This window comes from Ctenocephalides felis, unplaced genomic scaffold (genome assembly GCF_003426905.1).
Source record: "Ctenocephalides felis isolate EL2017-DRISC unplaced genomic scaffold, ASM342690v1 CF-g0.4_SCAFFOLD_01170, whole genome shotgun sequence".
NCBI classification, from domain to species: Eukaryota; Metazoa; Arthropoda; class Insecta; order Siphonaptera; family Pulicidae; genus Ctenocephalides; species Ctenocephalides felis.
This window is the reverse complement of record NW_020537324.1, coordinates 14,642,375-14,669,864: the sequence shown is the minus strand read 5'-3', so window position 1 is coordinate 14,669,864 and position 27,490 is coordinate 14,642,375. Positions and strand designations below refer to the sequence as shown.

Sequence of the window (27,490 nt, the reverse complement as noted above, 5' to 3'; positions counted from 1 at the left end):
AAAGAATTGAAATATTCAGAATTTATTATTAGTTTTTACTTCATTTTTAATCTTCTTAAAAACATAAGCTGAGGTCCAACCTGGCAGGCTAAGTTTTCAAACAAATTAGAAAAAAAAAAACTAGAAGATTAAAATAAATAATTATTCACCATAATTATATATCATCTATCACTTCATCCAATTTTTTACAATTAATTCAAATTAAATATACTTTTTTTCGGCGTACCAATTTATTACATCAGTTGATTAAAAAGAAGCATTGGTATTTTTAAATCTATATATGAAAAATTTGAATTTCTAATAAAATTTTGATTAAGCCTTATATTTGCAATATACGTATAATTCATATGGCAGATATGGCAGTGGCTACGCTCCTGATACATAATTTATAATATTGTGCAAAACTGTATAAAATAATAAAACATGAAACTTTTAAGAATAGTTAATTGACATTATATATTATTGATAATTTGTACAAATATATTATTTACATGTTTATATATGTATAAATATTGAAATTATTTGTTCGTAATACAGTGTAATCTCACTAAATCCAGCACTATTATAAACCAAAAGGTGATTATTGGAATGTTTGGATTACTGGATTGTAGTAAAGAAGTCCTAAGGGTGCAACAAATAAAATAATGCATTTTATTGGGCAGTTGTCTCTAGAGCAGACCGCTCTCATCTGCATTTCAAATTTTGTCAGAAAGAAGACCCAATTCTTATATTTTGTTTTTATATTGCTGGGAAATAGCTGAACTTCTCATCTCATTTGATATGACAATAGTCAGATACCAAATTTTTTATAAAATTTAAAAAATGGCGAAGTGCTGAATTAGTGAAAGTACACTATATATATAATGCTCTTATATATAATTTACTTCTTACGTATTGCATGTGAAATGAGATCGTCAAATTATAAAATCGTATATATTAAATTTATATCAATAAAATGCTCTGTCTATTAAGTTTAATTATATTAAATATTTTATTACTTAACTAATAACACAACCTGAATTTTCATTGCTTTCATGATTTGCAACATCAACTTCATTTAATTGGATGTATTACTATCACATGCAACCATATTACCATTCTCGCATAAATGGGAATTATTAAAACTATTTTGAGTATGTATACTTTTATTTGAATTTTTTACTGTTCCTTGACTACCATGTATGGAATTTGTGACATCTGTATGGCTAATGCAAGATTGAGATTTTGGAGATGTATTTAAAACTTTCCTCACATTTTCTAAAATATAATATTACAATTATTGCACATTATTAAAATCCTAGTACCTCAAGAAAAAGTAAATGAATTAATTAATTTATATTACCTCCTGTGCTACTTGTGTTCTGTTCATTTATTGCTATTAGATCTTTGCTTATACAAGAAATTGCTTTATCAACATTAACAGATTTCTGTTGAGTTTTAACAGACAACAACCGATTCAACACAGAAATTTGGTTTTGTATTGCTAATATGAAGGGAACATAACCAAGACATTCAGATTGCGCCCATTGACAAATGCTACAAATAATAAATCATATTAAATATAAATACTCATACAATTAATGCACAAAAAAAACATTACCTATTGAGTCCATCTCGAAGTCTACAAACATTTTCAATACTTTGTTCATTAGATTTTGCAGCACTAGAAGTTCTTAAAACTGCCATTGCATCTTGCAAAATCACTGCTATAATTAAAGCCCATTCCAAGCAACCTGCTTCCATAAACATTTGCAATAAATACCTTCAGAAAAGAAAAACAATTTCAAACAATTATTTATATTATTTGAAACAATCTACCTAACAACAAAATAATTTTACCTAAGTTGGACCTCTGCTTTGGACTTCCTTTTTTATGTGTTTGATTAGATATTGATTCTAATACTGTATTATAGCACATCTCCACATCAGGTGATTGCAATGATATATCCTCAGTCATATGAGACATCTAAATACAAGTTTTAGCAATAGAGATGAAATAACTAGTCGTGAGTAGCATTTTGCCTTTTGCCCGATACATATACATAATCACTCACATACACACACACATTACGTTAACTGATTCATGATTACCTGTTCACTACATATACTTGAAAAGTCCTGTGAAACAAGTTTAGCTTCAATATTATTTATTTTTTGATTAGAATAAGAATTGCTAGCGTCGTTGTAATTATTTGCTATATGTTGTGGTGAAACCACCATGGCACTAATTGTTTCTTGACTATTTACAGGCGTAGAAACACCTGCAAAAAGTAAAATGTTGTAATTCCAATTATATATTGCTGTTATAATTACATGGTTCAAAAACAATATTAGATTTATCATCAATGTTGAAAATTGAGAGTAGAAATATTTAAAACTGCATACCAGTGGTATGAAAACCTCCGGAGTAGCTCATGTATCCACTATCACCTTCAATTTTGCCATGATTCTGAATCATTGATAAGGAAGTGGGTCTATTAACTACAGAGTTTGATGAGCATTCGGATTGAATATCTTAGTCTCCATTTTATAACCAGGTACATTGGATTGAGTTTGTAAAACATTTTTTGATACTGCTGAAATTAAATGAATAGAAAATGTTGATTATTAAATCTAATTTCAACTTATTAGCTCATTTTCAATTTATTAAGGATCAATTTCTAACAAATTAATATTATTTACTATGCATTACAAACTGATTTTTTTATTCTCCTGTGTTAGAATATAAATAGAAATTGAGAAAAAGCTTATTTATTTACTATTTTTATTAATATACCAGTATTTTTGCTTATATCATGCTCTGGTTTGGGCCAGTCAAATTCATCATGTAAACTTTTAAGAGCTGTGATGAACAATCAACGCGAGCTGCTCGATCGCGCTCTTTATTTAGCCATCGAACTAGAGGAAGATCCAAAAAAGCTGATAGTTGCCCAAGTTGAGTGAGTTCTCTACAACTTAGAAGTCTTCGAGCATGTCTTTGAAGAATCAGATCTATAAAGAAATGTTCAGCAGAAGATGCACTATCCCTAAAATTAAGTGATTTCATTAACTCTCATAATATACGTATACATTTTTAAATATTGTTCTTGTTACTTGTTTTCATTCTTCATACTGCTAGTGGATTTCTTCCTTTGAGTATTTTCAGTAATAATAGAACTACTGGAAACTGGAATAGTTGTTTTCGTTGAAACATTTTGTTTCTTTAAAGACACTGCTCCAGGCGATATCATTTGTTTCTGCGTTGTAGGAAAGTTAGCATTAATTCCTTCAATTTGGGCTTTTGGAGATAAAGTTGTACTGAAACTACGGCCTCGAGCAACCTAAGACCAATGGAAAAAATAAGCAAATAATACAGGAACAGAATAAAGTTCATGATCTGAACATAAATATTAGGCATGTTAGAGTATAGACATAAATGCATACACGTCCCATGTATTTCTTAAATTTCATACCTGCATAGATCCAAGAATAAGTGATAATTCTTCAGCATTTGGTATTACTGGAGGAGACTGTTGACCCAGTCCTAATTTATTGGGAATAATAAATGATGTCCTGGGTGATTCTATGTCATTAGGATCTGAAATATGAAAATTAATTTAACTGTTTTAAAATAGTAACTGAATTAGATTTAAACTTAATATTTATTATTAACTCCAAATAATTAATGGTTTAAATTCTTATAACAAATTTATTTCCTGCAAAAGGGAATAAAATGTTATACATATACACATTGCCAAACCAGCAATAAGCATTAAAGCATTAAAATAAAATACAAAGAGTTTAATATTACCTATGGCCCTTAAAAACCGTACTAGATCCCTTGACAACTCCCATTTAGATTTTTCTAAAGCTGTGTCCAACAAAAGGGTAGCAAACTGACGACTAACGGATGATGGTTCAAGATTCTACAAATTATTAGCATTGAGTGCAAGTTCACAGAACTAAAATAGAAATATGCACATAATATACCTGTAAAATAATAAGATAAGAAGCAGCAGTATCAAGCTGTTGTTTAGCCAAACATTGCTTAAATAATTCTTTGGGCTTCCCGGCTACACTAAATAAGCAAGGCCAAAGCGCTATTTTTTCCGTTTTTCGTGCACATTGAACAACCGTCTGAGAAAACAATTTACAGTTATCACACAGTGGACTAAACTCGGATTGAGAACTTTATTTATTGAAAATAAATGTAGTTTATACTCAGAATAGCTTTGACATCAATCAACAACCTGCAAATAAACTGGAAATTCTTGAATAAACTCGATGATACTGGGAAGCTGGGCATCTGGAAGGGTTCCTTACAAGTTGCTTCTTCTTCTAAAACCTAATTTGGAACAAAAATTAATTTAAATGTGAAAATTTGCTTAATAACACACATGAATGTATATATATATATATATATATATCTATATATATATATATATATTGAATGGTAGAGTCTTGGATTTGTGTATATATTTGTAGAGTTTCGAACAAGAATCCAAAAATAATACAAAATAAAAAACAAGAAATTTTTTAAAAAAAACAATTTCTTTATTTAATTATTTTTGTTATTGTCGACGTTTCGGAACTAGGTACGTTCCATCTTCAGGACATCTGTCAAGAAACATGATCTTGATGAGATTTTAGCAAACAATATGTTTAGGAAAAGAAAATTTTCGTTAAAAAAGCTTGTTTAGTGAAAAAGTGCTAACAAATATTCAAACATACAGGTAATTAATTCAACTTTGTCATTAACCTTTTCTTAAAAAATTTCCATAACTTTCAAAAAAATTTCTATTATGTTTAATATCCTGTTCTGATAATCCACTCATTTATTTTTATCATTTTTATTTTGAACATATTATCATATTTCTGTACATTATTATATATTTTTTACAATTAATTCATATTTTTAATAAATAAAGAATCTATTTTTTTCTTTCTTGTTCTAAATTTCAATCAGATCATGTTTCTTGACAGATGTCCTGAAGATGGAACGTACCTAGTTCCGAAACGTCGACAATAAACAAATATTAAATAAAGAAATTGTTTTTTTAAAACTTTTCTTGTTTTTTATTTTGTATTATTTTTGGATTCTTGTTCGAAACTCTACAAAATATATATATATATATATATATATATATATATCTTCTATATATATAAAATAAGTCTGGTTTTCCTTCCTGACGAAATAACTCCAGAACGCACGAACCGATTTCGACAATTTTGCATTCGTTGGAAAGGTCTCGGGCTCCGAAAGGTTTATAGCTAAGAAAATTAGTTGTGCATGGCATCGTGCCTTAATGCAAGCTGCTGGAACTTCACGCACCGTAATTAAAATTCGAGTAATGACATTAGTGAGAATTATCAGAATTATGCTTGGTTAAGTCAACGAGCACTTCTTGCCGCAAAGAATAATGATGTACACGCCCTGAATTTCACCATTCAATCAAAATTGCTGGCGATTTGGTGACATACCAATGATTCTGACTGGTCTTCCGTTTGACTTCAACGATTGCACAATTTCCAGTTCGCCTTGCATTCGCAATAACAAGTCGCAAGGCCAATCGCTTAGTGTTTGCGGGATAAATTTCAAATAGATTATTTAGAAAATCATTGTTTTTCACATGAGTTATACGTTGCCTGTTCACGAGTTGGAAAACCATCCGCTTTGTTTGTGTTAACGTCAGACCAAATAACAAAAATTTGGTTTACCAAAGAGCACTTCAATGAAACGGATAATTTGCGGATTCACTTTCATTTACTTAGAGAAGTTTAACTAAAAAACACTTCATTTTTGTAATCAAATAAATTCGTTACTGTTGTATAATAAAACAAATTTTTCCTTTTAAAATATAACACAAACAAAAAATTTCTTCATCTTTCTCATCTCGTCGGGTTTGCTAGTATATATATATATATATATGTTTAATATCATAGTATTTTTATTTTTTATTTCATATCATACCTCATGCAGAAGTAATTCCAATGAATGTGGAAAGTAAGGAAGATTTGTACAACTGATTGCAATCTCGTATGCGTGATATCCTAAATTCCTACGTATTAATTGACGAAGTATTTGGTGAAGATATACTTGACTCTGAAAATATAATAATTTTAGATTCTTCTAATAATAACTAATGACTAAAATCATAATAAACCATACAGTTCTTTCCAAAACGCAGAATGGTAATGAGAATTCGGAATTAGAGTCTGACGTGTAAAGAGTTGTATCATTCTCTGCGCCTAGTATTATAGCATCTTCGAATAAAATAGCTGTAAAGTAAAATATTAAGGTAAGAAAACATAGCAACAACTGTGAACGAATGAGCAAGACTCAATAAATATAGATGTATTCATTAAAACAAGTAAATAAATAAATAAATCCTTTACCAAGAGGATAGATTTTAAGATGGAATGGAAGCATAATCCGTTTGCTCATAAATGCGTGATGATGTTGTAGGCGATCACCAGCTCTTGGAAATATTGGTAGCCAAACTCGCATGCCGTGTGCCCCACAATATAGCCAAAGGGCTTCAGTCAAGTGGGGCTTGTCTGCACGAAAAACAGACGGGGCCCAAGCATTTTCCACGCATGAAGCAAGTACCATGGGCGGCGAACAGGTGTATGTCTGGAAAGGAATCTTGTAAATAAATCTTCGGGAATAGACATATTTTTCGCAATCTTTATCTACTGTATACTACTACTGCAGTATACACTACAAATTAGTGGAAATAGTCACTATAGTTATAAGTTATCGATAGTGTTCTATTAGTGAAAAGCTCATATCCGATTTTTTTTCTCAAAAACGAGCTAACGTCAAATTATTGCCAAAAAGCCAAGAATACTTTTTTAAAACTTGAATCTTGGCTTGTTCGTTTCGGAGCATTATGATACTTTGCAACCGGCTGCAGATTCCTGTCTAAAGCAGCTTGATAGCAAGTAGTAGTTGTATCAGTTTTCACTTGCAACTAGTCATTTTTGTTTTCATAAAAGTTTATAATCAATAAATTTTATATATTTTTATACAAATGGATTTTATATTTTTATATACATAACTATTTTCCATACTGGTGACCCCTTCAAGTTTACTGCATATATCACGACACTATATATCACGAAATATATAATCGAATGCTAATCTCATAACAAAGAGAATGAACAAAAACTTTTCTTCTTAATTGCTGTCTTAGTGAGCATTAGAAATAGTTCTGATTGCTGAACTCTGAACTTACATAATTAGTACACAAAGTAAGATGCAATTTTTGTTTGTTTGTTTTATATATTTAAAAAGCGACCAAAACTACTTAATCCATGACTTTTTTCTATTGCACATCTCAGCCTATAGTCCAGTCATTTAAGCTTAATTTAGGTAAGAATCTCAGAATTCGAGATACCTAGCTAAAGTTGTCTCAAAACCTACATATGGTAGGGTGTCAATAGGGTGTCATGGGTATCTCGAATTCCGAGGTGAACTTACTATTATGACTGGACTATAGAATTTTTTGGAGAAGGCAACGCAGCCTTCAACCATAAGATTATATTCGAGATCTATAATCTCAAGAAAATATTGAGACCATACTTCTTGATATCAAGTTGGTTGGAATCAAACCTGGAACAAGCTGGTGCTAGTCCACGTTCTTAACCAATACACAGAAACGAACTCAAGACGCAAAATTCGAAAAAATACATGAATATTAACAACATTCAATAATTTTTTGTACAATAAAACCTCTTATGCCCTAATTTCTATCTCATTTCATATAAAATGCATAATAATTTTATCTTATCCTGTTACAATACTTATCCCGGAATTGAACTCTTAAGAAGTATACGGAAAAGAAAACAATCTGACAACATGTGATTTATTATAGAATGTACTATACTAGTAGATGTTTTGAAAATAATGTATTCAACATTTTACTTGTTCAATTTAACAATCGTTAGAAAAATCTCGGCAGGAAATATATTCATAAAGGTGTGAATCATCTCCAAATAGGATCTTAACTGACCATATAATAACACTTTTAAATGTTATAAAATTATTAAAATTCTTTATTAATCTCTTTATTTTTAATTTTCAATTTATTACGTAATAATATTCGTTAATATGCATTATCTCATAATTAGTTACTGTTTATAATCAAATGATAACCTTTTAACATTTTTTATCTCTAACTACAATCTAATTAATAAATGTCTCCTGGAGATAGATTGTATTTTATACGCTTTAGAAATGTTTGAATTTTATCTTTAAGTTGAATTCTTCCTTTTTTTCTAATCCATTGGGATTTTGAGCGATTTTCATTTTGCTAATCTAAGTGCGGTAAATATAAATATAGAGATAGAAATATCAAATTTTGATACAATCCCAGACACTATTTGCATATATTATATTAGCAGAAAATATATAAAGGAATAGAAAGTAAGTAGGTTTGCTTTTTTAACATTTTTCATATTCAGAATATAAAAACCTTATAAACACTATTGATACTCATTCTCTAACATGAGGTAGTAAGCATAGTACAAAAGTTAGGCGTGAAAAAAACTGTAATATTACATAATATTCATATTATCATTTTTGTTTATTTTTAACTTCCCGTAGAGTAAGTTATTGTAACCGTCCAAAAATCGAAATCGAAAATTTTTGCATTTCTCGACGTTTTGAAGTTTTCTGAACATTTTGGCATACCTCAGAAAAAATGGATGTGTGTGTGTATGTATGTATGGATACAATTTTTCGGTCACGTTTTCGGGCGCACGGATCAACCGATTTTAATGGTTCAGAAAACATTCGATTCCTATTGATAGGGAGATATGCTAATTAGTTTTTGGCAAAGGCAGGTCCAGCAGTTACGGAGATGAAGAGCAAAGAGTGCCATTTCGAAGATACAGAGCTAAATGTGCAAAAAATGGCAGTTTTTGAGAAACTAAGCGTCCGATTTAAATGATTCAAATAATTGTTTCAAATTTTTTTTTCTCATTTTTTTTCAGAAATTTTATCGAAAATAATTCAGATTTTATTTTTAATTTTGACTAAAGTCCTAATATACTTTAAACAAATAATTTCATCTTTGCAATTCAGTTCATATAATCCTTATAAATATTAAACAATGTTACAATATTTATAATAATCTATCTGAACACATTCAATATTCCTCGAGCATTTCGTTACGGTACGGGAAGTTCCAGCAATTTGCCTTAAGGCACGATGCCATACATCCCACTAGTTTATCTTTGTTTTATTTGCAAATTGACGAAAGATTGTACTATAAATTTTCATGAAAATGAGAAAGTGTGAAAAGCGATCCGGTCTGTGCTTCTATATTTGCATTTAAATATCGCAATAAAGTTAAAGCGGAAGGGAGCTCTATTTACTCTTTTATTTACATTTGTTAGAGATCGAAAAAGTAACGATGCAATTGTTTCAAATAACATGCATTAAATAATATATTTTATTTATTAGCATAATCATGCTTTGTATACATATACAATTAGAGTATAATTATATTAATGAACAAATTTATTCACCGCCAGATCTTCATAACACTGTTCAAAAAAATTATGTATACCGATAATATAAGTTCAGTCAAATGTAACTTTGTTTACTAGTTTTCTTGCAATGCATGTTTATATTTTTATAATTATACATTTATGAGTATAAAATGCGTGCTAAATATACACTTGAAGCATACAATCAAGTAGATTGAAGTGTAATGTTGGAAATTGTGTAATGTTTTACTTCTCTTTTTCAAAATAAAGAATCTTTATTAAATATATATTCACAAGCGAACGCAATGCATATTTAACTATATGCTATAGCATTAATTTTCATTGTGATGCAGAATGACATAAATGCTATAGCATTCAATTAATTTTATATGACCTTACGTTTTGGTAATTATTATACCTGCCCAGGTAAAGCCTAAGTGATTCTTTAGGTATTTTCGTATTATCTTATCTTTTCCCGTAGTCACTAATCAGCCTGGGCAAGCACATTGCATAAAATAGAAGCGTAATACTTAACGTGGATGCTATAGTATTCAGAGTATATAACGAATAAAATATGATCATCTTATCAAGGGTTTTTAATCAAATTTCGGCTATCACAATCAATTTTACTCTCAATGTTTGCACCTTGCTGAAACTTCTGTCCGCGAAATTGTTAAATGCATCAATCAATTATATCATTATTTTTTTCTTATCTGTTTTTAGGGTATTTATTAAATTATTTATTTTTCGATCATTGATCATTACATCAATGTCATTGCCAATAAATATAATGAACTTGAAGAAAATGAATGAAAATTATTGCATGCTATCGATTTGCGTTTTGCATTCATCCATACAACTGTGCCATTCACATTAATTAAAATAATAATTCATTGGCAAATGTGTCTTCATTCTAGAAAATAACTTTCATTAGGTAATATTTTGTTGCTTTTGATCTAAAACAATCATAAAATATAATTGCTACGTATTTGTGCACCATGAGCAATCAGTGGAACAAACTAAATAGTTGTATAATTAATTTAAAAGAGAAAGATTATAGGTCTTACAGATATAAATAAAAATAAAAATTCAAATTAATTATATGGATAAAAAGCTTTAATTCATATTTACCTTCCCGAAGGAAAAGTTTATGTTCAAGAAAAAATCTGGTAAATGGGTATGTGTAGCCATTTTTGACTTTTCGTCGATGTTTCTCAAAAACGACTGGGCCGATTACGTATGCGTTTAGTGGTGTTCCGTTAGGCAGCTACTGATTGCAGTTGACATAAATATGTTTGAAAGATCATCAATTGAAAATCGTATTGATTATTTTTTATTGAAAGCGAATATATATTTTCAAAATAACAATTGAACATTTTACTTAAATAGCTGAACTTCAATTCTTATTAATTACGTTGATTATGTATATGAATTGGGAAGTTCAAGCAATGTGCCTAAGGCAAAATCCTACTTGTAAATAGTTGCTTTAACTTTTTTTACTTGGTGTTATTGCCCACGTCAACAATTTTATAAATATACTAGCTGACCCGACAGACGTTGTTCTGTACCTACGTCTACAATTTTTCAATATTTTATACTAATATTTACTGCTTAGTTAAAAATAATAATTACTGTTTTTTGAATTACTATTTACACCAATATATAAGTGATGTTGAATGTAGAACTGTTTCAAATAAAATGATTGTTCTCAATTTCCACAGTTAACACTTTAATTATTTTATTTAACAAATATAAAAAATGTTCAATAAAATTGTATATTAAAAATTATACACTGCGATTTATAGAACAAATTTATTTCCAATAGCTCAATTTATTTTATTGCATTTAAGGGTTATATAGTATTTTTAGCCATACCTGTAGATGTGGATGTATAAATGAATGATTTTTTGTTTATTCACGACTAAAACATTGATTTTCCAAATTTATCACACTAAAAATGATCGTCTGCCTTTTTGATTTATGGTCATAGCATAAGATACTCATGTTGAAAATTTAAATCTTTTAAAAAGTACAACAAATTCAGAAAGAATTAATATATAGCATTCGCGGCAAAGGTGCAATATCACCTTTTATTTTTCTCACCCAAAATAATTGCTTCAATAATGTTGCCTATAATTTTTATAATTTTGTACCATATTTTAACTGGCTTTAAGTAATTTTAATATCTAAATTGCATTTTTTTCTCTAATAAATCAATATACATTATTGCTTAAGTTTATATTTGAAGTGAATTAATTTGTCAAATCCTGTTCACATGTGCTCTATTCAACTTACGATCAACAAAATTATTGCTCTGTAAATTTTTTTTACTGTGCTCCAATTTACTTGATATTTTGGAAATAGGCTAATCTTTATCTTAATTTCAATGTTTTTAACAATTTGCACTCCGTCACCATCCACAGCATTATTGGATTATTACTCTTTTAATTCTGATTTTATCAGAACTTGTAATACACTATTTTAAAGGTGATTAAATGAGCTACAACTTTCTCTATCATTAATTTACCGTAACTTCTCTTATTGTAAAACGGCGAAGGGTTAAAGGGCTCGAAAGACCTCTGGTTGGACAGCTCCTTAATTAATCATACATCTATCAATATTTGTGTAACGAAAAATAATAAACAATAATAATTAGTCAGAAAAATACCTCGAATTTTCTTATATATATACTTTTATACGTATTCTTTCAGAGGTATTATGATGAGAAATTGGTTGTTTTTTTTTAAATGTTTTTTTTTCATGAAATCATGAGTTTTTTAAGAATCATTTGTACTAAAGTTGTGGTATTTTCTAGAATCCATCAAGATCTCTTAAACCAAGTTAATTCTAGATTGAATACGATTATTTTTAATTTTGGTGGATATGGCACTCAAAGTATTTGATTTAAATGAAAAAAAAAACATTGCATGCGTCCTTTATCTGCATGATAGCTCACTCATTTTACACGCAGAAATACTCATTTTAAAGCTTATTTTGAGCACTATAAAAACCCATTTTCATATCTAGCCTAATAATGTTCCTAAAACACTATAAAATAACGATTTATTAAGATTTTAATTGATATATTCTGTTCATTACATGATTTTCGTTAAAATGTATATTTTTGAAGGTGTTAGCAACAAATGATGAAAACGCAAAAAAGAAACAAATATTCAGTAGCCAGTAACTTGAAAAGTATTTCCTTTTTTGAAAAACATTATTAAATATTTTTCTCGTATAATTAGTTCTTTTATCGATACCCAACGTTATTTTGAAAAAAGTAAAATTACACCACTGAAAAGAAATGTCATCCACCCGAGAAGTGGTAAAGGAGTCTAAATTGTTTTCATTTCTGAAGAGTAAGATGAACCTAGTTCCAAAATTCCAAACGAATTGGAAAATAGTAAAAATTTCAGACCCAAAGCGCTCCATTGAGTAAATATTCCGTACCCAATGACAAACATATGAATTTTTGACACAATGAAACTTTTAAATAATTTTTTTTGTATTGTGACTTAGTATAGTAAGGCAAAACGACTGCAAATTGAATATGTTTGAGCGCAATCACTTATGGCTCGCTCCTTTGCGCGAATTCGTACGGCGAATCTGTTCGCAAAGTGCGCAAACAAAATTATTGCAAGCAAAAGCAAACCACGCGCACGTCAGACGCATGCGCAGACTGCATCACTTGTCAAATGCATGTTATATTATTTGCATCTTATATTAATTTAATTTTTGGCACATCTCAGCTGCTTTTCGGCATTAATAATGTAGACATTACATTTTCCTTATTCATAATTATGAATTTATTATATTCTAATATTGCCTTAGCCTATAAGTGAATAGAAATGTTTGGCAAATGACAGTCCTCAATTGTTTTTAATGTCAAACTAAGCTTCAAATATTCTCAAGGGCAAACAATGATAAGCGGTTTTTAGTAATTTTTTCTATTTATTTCTACAATTAACTATATTTCTATGAATCAAAACATTCTATGAATCAAAACATTCTAAAAAATTTCCCGAACAAACTTCAGGAAGATTCATGAAAATCCGAATTATAGTTTAGAAGGAAATATGAAACTTACATTGTTACAGAAGAATTTTATATATAAGATATAACAACACCAACTCTCAAGCATGGGATTGTTATGATAAATGAATGTTATCGTGAAAATGGAAAACTCGGCTTGCTATTTCTTAATTTAAGATAATAATATTAAGGGGGTATTCTAGTGTAGAGCGATGGATTTTAGATCATTTTTGAAGTGTCGTAAAAGAAAGCAATGAATGTTTTTACTATCCATTTTTTACCACTTGTTTATTAATATTATTAAAATACAAAACAAAAATTAAAAAGTTGAAAACTATAAAAACTGGCAGCTGACGAAGTGGGTGGTCTCAAAAAATTAGCACCTCAGGCTTGACATGATTTCAGCCCTCCTAGCCATCGGAAATGTAGAAAATAAAAAGATTATTAATCTACAATGATGTCGCAATCGCCCGAATTAGCGATGAGCAAAAAAAATTTTTTTTTACAAATTGGCGACTGTTTAAAAAAAATGTTTTTTTTTAAGTTTCTCGAATTTTTTAAACATAGTAAAAATTGGAATTTGGGGATAATCCTAGTTCGGGCTATAGATAGGTCTATAAACAAGACTCTCTGAACATTTCAAGTGAATCGATCGATTAAAACTCGAGAAATCGTGTCAACAGTACTGAAAAAGTCTGTTCTGAAAAAAACGCATTTAAAGTTGCTTATATCTCCAAAAATTTTTCAAATTTTCAAAAACCTTCTCGTACCCATATTCTTAGATAGTTAAACTTTGAAAATATGAAATAAAAAAAGAACGATTTTTTTGAATTTCTACACTAAAATACCCCCTTAATGCACCAGCCTTGTAATAATTTTAAATAGAACAAGGAATTAATTATTCCCATATGCGAAACATAATTTATTGCATTCATATTACAACAATTGAGTGTAGAAAAAACTTTTCCAATGAAAACTGTTGAAGGTGTTGTAATGATGAATTCCTTACTTAGAAGTTAGTACTTTTGCGTGCGAATGATTGATGGGCAAATATCAGAATCACCAAGTAAGGCATAATTGTGCGGATATAAAATAGTTCATGTTACGCTGGTGCTTTTGATGTTTGGTAATCGGTAATACTAATGTTATCGTGACGCACTGCTTGATAATTATTTATTTTAATTATATCATTGTGAACACCAATAAACTAGAAACCAAAAGCTGTAAATTATATTTCGATGCTTACATAAAATTACGCTCCCAAAGAATATTTTGTAATTTACGGAAGTAAGCCAAACGTGTCAAATAACTGCTATCATAGATTATATCATATCATACCATAAATGCCCATATTTATTTATTTATATAAACGCCAATCGTCTATGTAATATAATTTTAATAATTTTTAACATTTAATAGTTTTGTTATTACATGGTCTGTTAAGATCCTATTTGGAGATGACTCACACCTTTATGAATACATTTTCTACCGAGATTTATCTAAGGATTGTTAAATTGAACAAGAAACTAGTTGGTATTGGTATTTTAAATAATCGACTTAATAAAAAAGAAATTAATTTATGAGTGATTAAAAGTATTCCGAGAGGATTTATTACACATAATTGAAAACGAACGAGTATCGGTGTATTTTCTAAAAGCAAATTTTCACAAACCAATAATTTTTATAATTGAACCAGTTTTCGTAGGACGTTAATGGTTTAGTATGTTCATTAAGACCAAGTAATCTATCGTTATACCAAGTAAATCATCTAATTTTAATTCTAACAAACGTCAGCAAAACTACACATTTTCTTTGATGAATTTTTAAAATTAAACTACTTGTCGCAAGGCCGTAATATTTCAGTAAGTTCTATAAGACCACGATATACATAGCCAAAGAAAGTTTTATAAAAATCGGCTTAATTTTTTGGCTTTTAAATTTCTGAAATCTGTTCAGGCGTTTTTGAGCAAACGTGGATGAAAGGTCTAATTTTGAAAAAAAAATGACAAAAAAAAAAAACGATTCCCAATCAATATCTTTGGAACGATTTTTGAATTTTCAGAATCGATTCAGAATTGCGGGCTAAAACGTGGACGAAAAATTTTTCACTTGTCTGCTATTTATAAAGAAACGTCTCGGCCGATCGGCGCACCAACGCTAGTCTTTATCGAGATATATCGAATGGCTTCTAAATTTTTGAAATCGTCCCAGCCGTTTTCGAGAAAACGTCGATTTACGGCGAAAAATCTGTTCACATACAAGCGCACACACATATACTTTTTCCAAATTTGGTCTCATTCGATTCAGAATGGCTTGAAACGTCGAGAAAACATAAAATTAGCGAATCGGATTTTTTGATGAAAACAAACTTCTCATTCGGGAAGTTAAAAAATGTCATTTTTCACAGCCATTGTAGTATTGATTACAAACATTGTAGTAATTTTACACCCATTGTAGTATTTTTACAAACATTGTAGTAATTTTACGCTCATTGTAGTAATTATACACCCATTGTAGTAATTTTACACCCATTGTAGTATTTTTACAAACATTGTAGTAATTTTACACCCAATGTAGTATTGTTTACAAACATTGTAGTAGTTTTACACCCATTGTAGTATTGTTTACAAACATTGTAGTAATGTTACACCCATTGTAGTATTTTTACAAACATTGTAGTAATTTTACACCCATAAGTTAAAAAATGTCATTTTTCACACCCATTGTAGTATTGTTTACAAACATTGTAGTAATTTTACACCCATTGTAGTATTTTTACAAACATTGTAGTAATTTTACGCTCATTGTAGTAATTTTACACCCATTGTAGTAATTTTACACCCATTTTAGTATTTTTACAAACATTGTAGTAATTTTACACCCATTGTAGTATTGTTTACAAACATTGTAGTAGTTTTACACCCATTGTAGTATTGTTTGTAGTAATTGTAATAATTTTACACCCATTGTAGTATTTTTACAAACATTGTAGTAATTTTACACCCATTTTTATAAACATTGTAGTAATTTTACACCCATTGTAGTAATTTTACACCCATTGTAGTATTGTTTACAAACATTGTAGTAATTTTACGCTCATTGAAGTAATTTTACGCTCATTGTAGTATTTTTACAAACATTGTAGTAATTTTACACCCATTGTAGTATTGTTTACAAACATTGTAGTAATTTTACGCCCATTGTAGTATTTTTACAAACATTGTAGTAATTTTACACCCATTGTAGTATTTTTTACAAACATTGTAGTAATTTTACGCTCATTGTAGTAATTTTACGCTCATTGTAGTATTTTTACAAACATTGTAGTAATTTTACACCCATTGTAGTATTTTTTACAAACATTGTAGTAATTTTACACCCATAAGTTAAAAAATGTCATTTTTCACACCCATTGTAGTATTGTTTACAAACATTGTAGTAATTTTACACCCATTGTAGTATTTTTACAAACATTGTAGTAATTTTACGCTCATTGTAGTAATTTTACACCCATTGTAGTAATTTTACACCCATTTTAGTATTTTTACAAACATTGTAGTAATTTTACACCCATTGTAGTATTGTTTACAAACATTGTAGTAGTTTTACACCCATTGTAGTATTGTTTGTAGTAATTGTAATAATTTTACACCCATTGTAGTATTTTCACAAACATTGTAGTAATTTTACACCCATTTTTATAAACATTGTAGTAATTTTACACCCATTGTAGTAATTTTACACCCATTGTAGTATTGTTTACAAACATTGTAGTAATTTTACGCTCATTGAAGTAATTTTACGCTCATTGTAGTATTTTTACAAACATTGTAGTAATTTTACACCCATTGTAGTATTGTTTACAAACATTGTAGTAATTTTACGCCCATTGTAGTATTTTTACAAACATTGTAGTAATTTTACACCCATTGTAGTATTTTTTACAAACATTGTAGTAATTTTACGCTCATTGTAGTAATTTTACGCTCATTGTAGTATTTTTACAAACATTGTAGTAATTTTACACCCATTGTAGTATTTTTTACAAACATTGTAGTAATTTTACACCCATTTTTATAAACATTGTAGTAATTTTACACCCATTGTAGTAATTTTACACCCATTGTAGTATTGTTTACAAACATTGTAGTAATTTTACGCTCATTGAAGTAATTTTACGCTCATTGTAGTATTTTTACAAACATTGTAGTAATTTTACGCTCATTGTAGTAATTTTACGCTCATTGTAGTATTTTTACAAACATTGTAGTAATTTTACATCCATTGTAGTAATTTTACACCCATTGTAGTATTGTTTACAAACATTGTAGTAATTTTACACCCATTGTAGTAATTTTACATCCATTGTAGTAATTTTACAACCATTGTAGTATTTTTACAAACATTGTAGTAATTTTACGCTCATTGTAGTAATTTTACGCGCATTGTAGTAATTTTACGCTCATTGTAGTAATTTTCCACCCATTGTAGTATTGTTTACAAACATTGTAGTAATTTTATGCTCATTGTAGTAATTTTACACCCATTGTAGTATTGTTTACAAACATTGTAGTAATTTTACGCTCATTGTAGTAATTTTACACCCATTGTAGTAATTTTACACCCATTGTAGTATTTTTACAAACATTGTAGTAATTTTACGCTCATTGTAGTAATTTTACGCTCATTGTAGTAATTTTACACCCATTGTAGTATTGTTTACAAACATTGTAGTAATAATACGCTCATTGTAGTAATTTTACACCCATTGTAGTATTGTTTACAAACATTGTAGTAATTTTACACCCATAGTAGTATTTTTACAAACATTGTAGTAATTTTACGCTCATTATAGTAATTTTACACCCATTGTAGTATTTTTACAAACATTGTAGTAATTTTACGCTCATTGTAGTAATTTTACGCTCATTGTAGTAATTTTACACCCATTGTAGTATTGTTTACAAACATTGTAGTAATTTTACACCCATTGTAGTAATTTTACACCCATTGTAGTAATTTTACACCCATTGTAGTATTTTTACAAACATTGTAGTAATTTTACACCCATTGTAGTAATTTGACACCATTGTAGTATTGTTTACAAACATTGTAGTAATTTTACGCTCATTGTAGTAATTTTACGCTCATTGTAGTAATTTTACGCTCATTGTAGTATTTTTACAAACATTGTAGTAATTTTACACCCATTGTAGTATTTTTACAAACATTGTAGTAATTTTACGCTCATTGTAGTAATTTTACGCTCATTGTAGTAATTTTACACCCATTGTAGTATTGTTTACAAACATTGTAGTAATTTTACACCCATTGTAGTAATTTTACACCCATTGTAGTAATTTTACACCCATTGTAGTATTTTTACAAACATTGTAGTAATTTTACACCCATTGTAGTAATTTGACACCATTGTAGTATTGTTACAAACATTGTAGTAATTTTACGCTCATTGTAGTAATTTTACGCTCATTGTAGTAATTTTACGCTCATTGTAGTATTTTTACAAACATTGTAGTAATTTTACACCCATTGTAGTATTTTTACAAACATTGTAGTAATTTTACGCTCATTGTAGTAATTTTACGCTCATTGTAATATTTTTACACCCATTGTAGTATTGCTTACAAACATTGTAGTAATTTACACCCATTGTAGTATTGTTTACAAACATTGTAGTAATTTTACACCCATTGTAGTAATTTTACACCCATTGTAGTATTTTTACAAACATTGTAGTAATTTTACGCTCATTGTAGTAATTTTACACCCATTGTAGTATTGTTTACAAACATTGTAGTAATTTTACACCCATTGTAGTATTTTTACAAACATTGTAGTAATTTTACACCCATTGTAGTATTTTTACAAACATTGTAGTAATTTTACACCCATTGTAGTATTTTTACAAACATTGTAGTAATTTTACACCCATTGTAGTATTGCTTACAAACATTGTAGTAATTTTACGCTCATTGTAGTAATTTTACGCTCATTGTAGTATTTTTACAAACATTGTAGTAATTTTACACCCATTGTAGTATTTTTACAAACATTGTAGTAATTTTACGCTCATTGTAGCAATTTTACGCTCATTGTAATATTTTTACACCCATTGTAGTATTGCTTACAAACATTGTAGTAATTTTACACCCATTGTAGTATTTTTACAAACATTGTAGTAATTTTACACCCATTGTAGTATTTTTACAAACATTGTAGTAATTTTACACCCATTGTAGTATTTTTACAAACATTGTAGTAATTTTACACCCATTGTAGTATTGTTTACAAACATTGTAGTAATTTTACACCCATTGTAGTAATTTGACACCCATTGTAGTATTGTTCACAAACATTGTAGTAATTTTACGCTCATTGTAGTAATTTTACGCTCATTGTAGTAATTTTACGCTCATTGTAGTATTTTTACAAACATTGTAGTAATTTTACACTCATTGTAGTATTTTTACAAACATTGTAGTAATTTTACACCCATTGTAGTATTGTTTACAAACATTGTAGTAATTTTACACCCATTGTAGTATTGTTTACAAACATTGTAGTAATTTTACACCCATTGTAGTAATTTGACACCCATTGTAGTATTGTTTACAAACATTGTAGTAATTTTACGCTCATTGTAGTAATTTTACGCTCATTGTAGTAATTTTACGCTCATTGTAGTATTTTTACAAACATTGTAGTAATTTTACACCCATTGTAGTATTTTTACAAACATTGTAGTAATTTTACGCTCATTGTAGTAATTTTACGCTCATTGTAATATTTTTACACCCATTGTAGTATTGCTTACAAACATTGTAGTAATTTACACCCATTGTAGTATTGTTTACAAACATTGTAGTAATTTTACACCCATTGTAGTAATTTTACACCCATTGTAGTATTTTTACAAACATTGTAGTAATTTTACGCTCATTGTAGTAATTTTACACCCATTGTAGTATTGTTTACAAACATTGTAGTATTTTTACACCCATTGTAGTATTTTTACAAACATTGTAGTAATTTTACACCCATTGTAGTATTGTTTACAAACATTGTAGTAATTTTACACCCATTGTAGTATTTTTACAAACATTGTAGTAATTTTACACCCATTGTAGTATTTTTACAAACATTGTAGTAATTTTACACCCATTGTAGTATTTTTACAAACATTGTAGTAATTTTACACCCATTGTAGTATTGTTTACAAACATTGTAGTAATTTTACACCCATTGTAGTATTGTTTACAAACATTGTACTAATTTTACACTCATTGTAGTATTTTTACAAACATTGTAGTAATTTTACACCCATTGTAGTATTTTTACTAACATTGTAGTAATTTTACACCCATTGTAGTATTTTCAATAACATTTTAGTAATTTTACACCCATTGTAGTATTTTTACTAACATTGTAGTAATTGTTATTTTTACACCCATTGTAATATTGTTTACAAACATTATAGTATTTTTACAAACATTGTAGTAATTTTACACCCATTGTAGTATTGTTTACAAACATTTTAGTAATTTTACACCCATTGTAGTATTGTTTACAAACATTGTAGTAATTTTACACCCATTGTGGTATTGTTTACAAACATTGTAGTAATTTTACACCCATTGTAGTATTTTTACAAACATTGTAGTAATTTTACACCCATTGGACTTATGTACATCAAATTATCAAATATTTTATAGAGATTTTAATACTGTGTACATATTTTGTGTAATTTTTTTTGGGTTCAGTACCAAGATTTTTAATTTCAGTATGAAAAGTTCTAGCAATTTGAATTAAGGCACGATGCCATGCACCCCACTAGTTAATAAAAATGTTAAAAAGATAAATTTGGTTATAATTCTTCTCCCCAGAACCTGGTTATATATTTCAGGCGGCACCCTGAATCATATTGGTAAAGTGGCTCGGCACACCACAGTTAAAAGCTTGCCGACCCCTGATCTAGAAGACTATGATATCTACCGTCAAAAAAAAAAATCATAAAAATCGTCGAAATTTTTTTTAAAAAACTTTATTACAAGAAAATTTTTGAAATTGATCGAACCGGCTTTGAGAAAACGTCGATTTACGGCAAAAAATCTGTTCACATACACGCACACACACACATACTTTTTCCAAATTTGGGCTCATTCGATTCAGAATGGCTTGAAACGTTGAGAAAACATAAAATTAGCGAATCGGATTTTTTTATGAGAACATAAACTTCTCCTTCGGGAAGTTAAAATGTTGAATACATTATACTGATCTGAGTAAGTAAATCTGAGGAAGTAAATTTCGTTGGTTCCGCAGTGAAGTACAGCAATCATTTGTTTGATTGCGTAGCATAAAGCGTTGCGAATCGCCTAACGATGAAAAGCATACAAACAACCAAACTCTCTCGAAACAAAGCACATTATTTATAAATACTCTATTGGAAATTACTTTGAGCTCTTGCTCTTGCATATTAACTATGCAGATAAAACACAGGGAAAGCGTAAGTATCCATCTAAACTCGAAATTACCAAATAAAAACCATATACTTGTTCAGAAGATTTTTATATTTTTAATAATTGGATTTGCTATCCTCCTCTTGAATTTTGATATAATAATATTAATTTAATATTTTATATTAAAACTCAAGAAGATATTAGCAAACCTCCAAGAGGAGGATAGTATACCATTCTAACAATAGAGCAGCTGTAAATACCACATCAACCTGGTGAAATACATTTTTCATAATGAATAATGATTAATGATTTTCGTAGTAAGATGTTTCATAATTTCGCTTATAATTAAAGTTCAAATTTAAAGTGAAAGACTTACATAAACCACGACTAATCGTTCCCTTTAAATTTTAAACATTAGTACAAAGTAAGTTTTAAACAGAGATATACGAGCAGAAACTATACATTTTCTTTAAAATGTATGCAATATAATTAATATGTAATGGCAAAATTCATAATAAAATTTTATTAGTAATTAAATAACCTACAAATTGAGCTTGTGGATGCAATAGAAAAACATGAAAAATGATAAGAAATTGACAAAAATTAACAAGTTTTAATATTCTCTATATTAGCTTAATTTTTCCGAATTGATGAACAAATGTCTATTTATAATAGATCTATAGTTCATATTAAATAGATAATATTTTCGCATTAATTCCGATTCCGAAATGGGCTAAACAAATTTGTGAGTATTTGAAATAAATTATCATGATTAACTACATTAATTTGACTGTATTTTTAATGTACGAACCATAGTGGTTCCTAAAGTGAAAAAAATATTATTATTTAAGCAATTCTGATTCCATCCAAAATGATATTTTAACAATATTATGTAGTTTTCTCCACATATATTAATAATTATTATTGATTAGTGAATGATTTGTTTATTAATGATAACCTAATATATATTTTATGTATATAAATTTTAAATATGAATTATTCCTTCCCCAAAGGGTCGTTCTATTTTTTGATAAACTTAATTTTTAAAATAGTATGAACTATTTAGATATGAGCAATTTAGATTTATTTCGATAAAAATTTAAAAGTAATTTTCAACTTTCTTCTTCTAACTTTAAATGATTGATTGATAGATTATTTTTTCATTAATGATATCCCACTCAAAAAACAATAAATATTCTAATAAAAATATATTCAATAATCAATACCATTATGTTATTTTTTAAATAGCCGAATAAATATCTCGTGTATATAAATTTTGAATACATTATAATGCTTATATAAATAATTATAAATATACAATAATTAAAATCAGTTCATTAAAATGAGTACAATCCCCACAGTTATTAATAAATTAATAAGTTAAAGGGTCATTCACAAAATATTAAAAAAAACTGAATCCGGCACATACTATTATTGGGGATGATTATTTTAATACTAAATAATCGTATACTGGTGTGGGTGTAAAATTTTCAATTTATATTGAGCATTAATTAAAAATTTGTGATTTTGGGGACTAAATTAATACGAAGTGACATGAATACAATTTTTTGGATCTAATTATTATGATTATTAATTGTGATTTACTGTATATTAGTTTTAACACTTTGGCTCGTATATGAGAATGATGCGAGACTATATAGATGGAAAGGAAAAGAAACACTTTCCATTTTCAGTTCTACAAACGGCAGTATAAAAACGAGGGAAGATACTCGCTAATCATACAGTTCAGTTTGTGTGATCGTATCAATAGTTTAAACAAAAAATAAAACATGTTTAAGGTAGAAACTTAGTAATAAATACTTTAATTTTAGTTAAATTTTAGAATTTTTTCATATGTTTTTAATTGGATTCTAAAAGTGTTTAAAAACCGATAAAATCTGGCCTTATGGATAATCTAAATCGCATTAATATTAAATCTAAATTTTAAAAAATAAGTCTTATTTTATTATAAATTTCTAGTTAATTACACAAACGAAAGAAAAGTTAAATTTTAAGATACTTAGTAATTTGATAAAAAAATCAAGAAGACGAAAAAATATACTAAAAAATGGATTGGCGATAAATAATCATCGTAATTTAATACATAAATCATAATGATTTTTGACTCTTTACTAAAAAAAGTTTATAGCAATCAAAATCATGTAATTGTATAAGCTATCATAATAACTTATAAAATTATATTATTTTGATTGCTGTTTATAAATCAATAAGAGAAATAAAAATATAATTGCAAAAAATTTAAAAACATTAAAAATGAGCTTATAAATTTTCTTAAAAAAATTGTGATATTAAATTTCGGTTAATATACTATAGAAGTAAATATCATAGTTCATGAAAAACTACGATATAATGACAAAATAATATTTTTAGAAAAATAAAAATTTAAAATTAAATATATAGAATTTAATATTTCCTTTCATAATATCCAAACTTTAAAAATATTAATCCGTTTTCGGCTATTCTAATTAAACTTTGTATTTACATCATATATTAAATTTATTGCAACATCATATAATACGTTTCGCAACTGAAAGTAATACTATATTTTATGAACACATTAAATGTTTTATCGTCGTACAACAAAGATTTTGCATTCTATGCATCAGCATGAGAAAATTAATGTTGCAAGCTGTTGGATAATTTATAAATACTAATAATATAAATTCCTAACAGTCAATTAATGAAAATAGAAATTTTACAAATTGCATTACAACATATTCGTCTCTAATTTAAAGTTATCATCAACGTGTCGCAATAAATTGAATTGATACTTTTGAATTAAAAGATATATTACGCTGATTAATTTAAGGGACACAACTAGTGTGAAATTTCGAAAAAATCGATTTTTGTTTTTTTTTCATATTTCGGTAGATTACACCTTTAAAAATAATATATAAAAATTTCAAATCAATATCTCAAATAGTTTTTGAGTTACAGCCATTTAAAAAGTATATATATAGTTATATATTATAGTACAACGATTATTTTATCTTTAAACGCGTTTTTCTCGAAACAGCATTTTCCGAATTTGCTGCAGTGATTACTCAAAAACGAATGATCCGATCACTATCAATTTTTTTTACATGTTCTTTATACAGTTCTCCGTAAAATAAACTATCGATTTTTCGATCGGGACAAAAATCGATTTTTGGCAGTCGAAAAACGACCAAAATTTTGGGCTAAAATTCGACTTTTTTTAAAAAACGCCGCCATTTTGTCAATTTTTGATTTATTTTTTTCATCGTAGTTCATTTACAGACAATATTATCTAGTTTAACGAGATTTTTTTTTTTTATTTCATCCACGTAGAAGGCCGGAATCACTGCAGCAGTTAAGGCCCTTTTTTTGTCGCGCCGTTGGAGACCGACGATAACTTGAAAAATATTTAATTTTTTTCTTCAAAAATTTTACTATGTATTCTTAAAACATGTATAAATATATTTCTAAAATTTTGAAATGATTGATAAAGTAGTTTTTTTAATATAAATTCCCAAAAATCAGCTTTTTTATAGGGGGTTACACTAGTTGTGCCCCTTAAAGATTTATATAACATTGATTTTCAGATAATTTCCGTGCTATCGGTGGTTCTAGCATTAACCAGAGCGGGCTACATTGGAGGTGGTTTTTGATTCGCATGATGTAGGCGGATATTTTTGGAGGCGGCCATGATTTTGAAGGCGGACACCAAATTGTGGCGACGCACGATTTCGAAGGAGGTCACGAAATGGGAGGCGGCGAATCTTATGGACATGGACACGAAGATTATCATGTGAATATAATATTATGTTGCTTCCACGATTTGAAATGATAAAATGATCTAAACTCAGATATAAATGCTACCAATTATTTTCAGGAGCCACCAAAGTATAAATACGGTTACTCTGTTCATGATCCTCATACAGGCGATGAAAAAAACGCTTGGGAATCGAGAGATGGTGACGTCGTAAAAGGTACGTAATTTCTGGTGTAAATATGAATTAAAATAAATTTAAAATACACTATTATTTCAGGACAATATTCATTGACGGAAGCTGATGGAACGCAAAGAATAGTAGACTACACCGCTGATAAGCACAATGGTTTCAATGCAGTAGTAACAAAAGTTGGAGAACCAAAACAACAACTAGAGCATGGTTCCAGTATAGGAGGAGGTCACCATTGGGGATTCTAAATAAACAACTGTTTCGCCGGCATGGAAAACACATAAAACATGAAACTCTTATCAATAATAGTATTCTTAGTATTTGCTTTATAGCGCGCTATATAATAAAATCGTCTTCATCGCAAAAATCATTACGCCAAAGTTCATACATATTACAGCATATATTTATAAAATTGTTTGTTACTTATTAGTAAAATATAATTATTGAATGCCTGGATTATTGATCAAATGACTGAAGATACCGCTCATATATGCGGATGTAGATTTAAAAATTGTTATTTATATGTATTATATATTTGTGATGCATCAAACTATCAATAGCAAACTTTAGAAATATATTTATTAAGGTATATTATATGCAATAAAGTACTTTTAAAAACATGTGTATATTTTTCATGATAAATCATTTGAAATACCTCTACTCAACTTCACATTTCAGTTTGAGAAAATTTCTTTAAATGCTTTAAATGACTAATAGATATCCAGATATTTATGATCACAAGATAATCACTTATAACCATAAATAAAATAAAAAATTAGGATTACGATGAGTATCAACATACGAGGTGTGTTCAAAAAGTACCCGGAATTACTAATAATTAAATTTCGCGGGTCTGGAGTGTCTGATTGTCAAAATTTTTTTTTTATTGTGTTGGTATACATGCCCCTAAAGTATGATGAAATTTTCAGCTATATTCACTGTTTACTTTGTCTGTGGTAGTCGCTAAGGTTCGACGTGTTTTTCTGAGCTCGGCGATTTTTACATGGAAGAATTGAAAAGTCAAAGAATTTGTATTAAATTTTGCGTAAAAATGAAATAAAGTGTTGCAAAGTGCAAAAATTCACCAGATATGGCTCCGTGTGACTTTTTCCTATTCCCAAAGTTGAAGAGACCCATGAAAGGACGGCGGTTTTCCTCGATTGAAGAGGTGCTCAAGGACATATCAAAAAGTGAATATCAAGGGTGCTTCGAAAATTGGAAAAAACGCTGGCATAAGTGTATTATATCTGGGGGGGACTACTTTGAAGGGGACCACATTAATGTAGACGAATAAATAAATATTTTTTTGAAAAAACGAAATTCCGGGTACTTTTTGAACAGACCTCGTACAATAAATAATAAAATTATTAATCCATCTTTCACTTACCCCCTGTTTTCATTATTATCAACTGCATCTGCAGTCACCTCTCTTTGGACCATCATCAAGCGACCACTAACATTTAGCACCATAGTTTCTACTGGTTTTGTGACTTGTCCTTCGGGCAATATTTGTTGAGTTTCGAGTGCGTCATATGCATAATCTATTTGAGTATCTGTAACAAG

At 28.5% G+C, this 27,490-nt stretch overlaps 1 protein-coding gene across 1 annotated transcript in view; it reads right to left on the bottom strand.

Annotated features, from left to right (window-relative positions):
• Positions 1–1,057: 1,057 nt before the first annotated feature.
• Positions 1,058–27,490, bottom strand: part of LOC113366873 (guanine nucleotide exchange factor subunit Rich-like) — a gene marked incomplete at its 5' end in the record, with an annotated part of 44,178 nt that continues 17,745 nt past the window's right edge. The window contains 19 exon segments of the mRNA XM_026608522.1: positions 1,058–1,257; positions 1,343–1,536; positions 1,601–1,762; positions 1,840–1,861; positions 1,864–1,966; positions 2,092–2,261; positions 2,386–2,514; positions 2,777–2,854; positions 2,857–3,026; positions 3,094–3,320; positions 3,453–3,577; positions 3,791–3,905; positions 3,970–4,116; positions 4,230–4,291; positions 4,294–4,324; positions 5,951–6,082; positions 6,149–6,258; positions 6,376–6,613; positions 22,244–22,252. Coding sequence (XP_026464307.1) covers positions 1,058–1,257; positions 1,343–1,536; positions 1,601–1,762; positions 1,840–1,861; positions 1,864–1,966; positions 2,092–2,261; positions 2,386–2,514; positions 2,777–2,854; positions 2,857–3,026; positions 3,094–3,320; positions 3,453–3,577; positions 3,791–3,905; positions 3,970–4,116; positions 4,230–4,291; positions 4,294–4,324; positions 5,951–6,082; positions 6,149–6,258; positions 6,376–6,613; positions 22,244–22,252 — 2,424 coding nt within the window.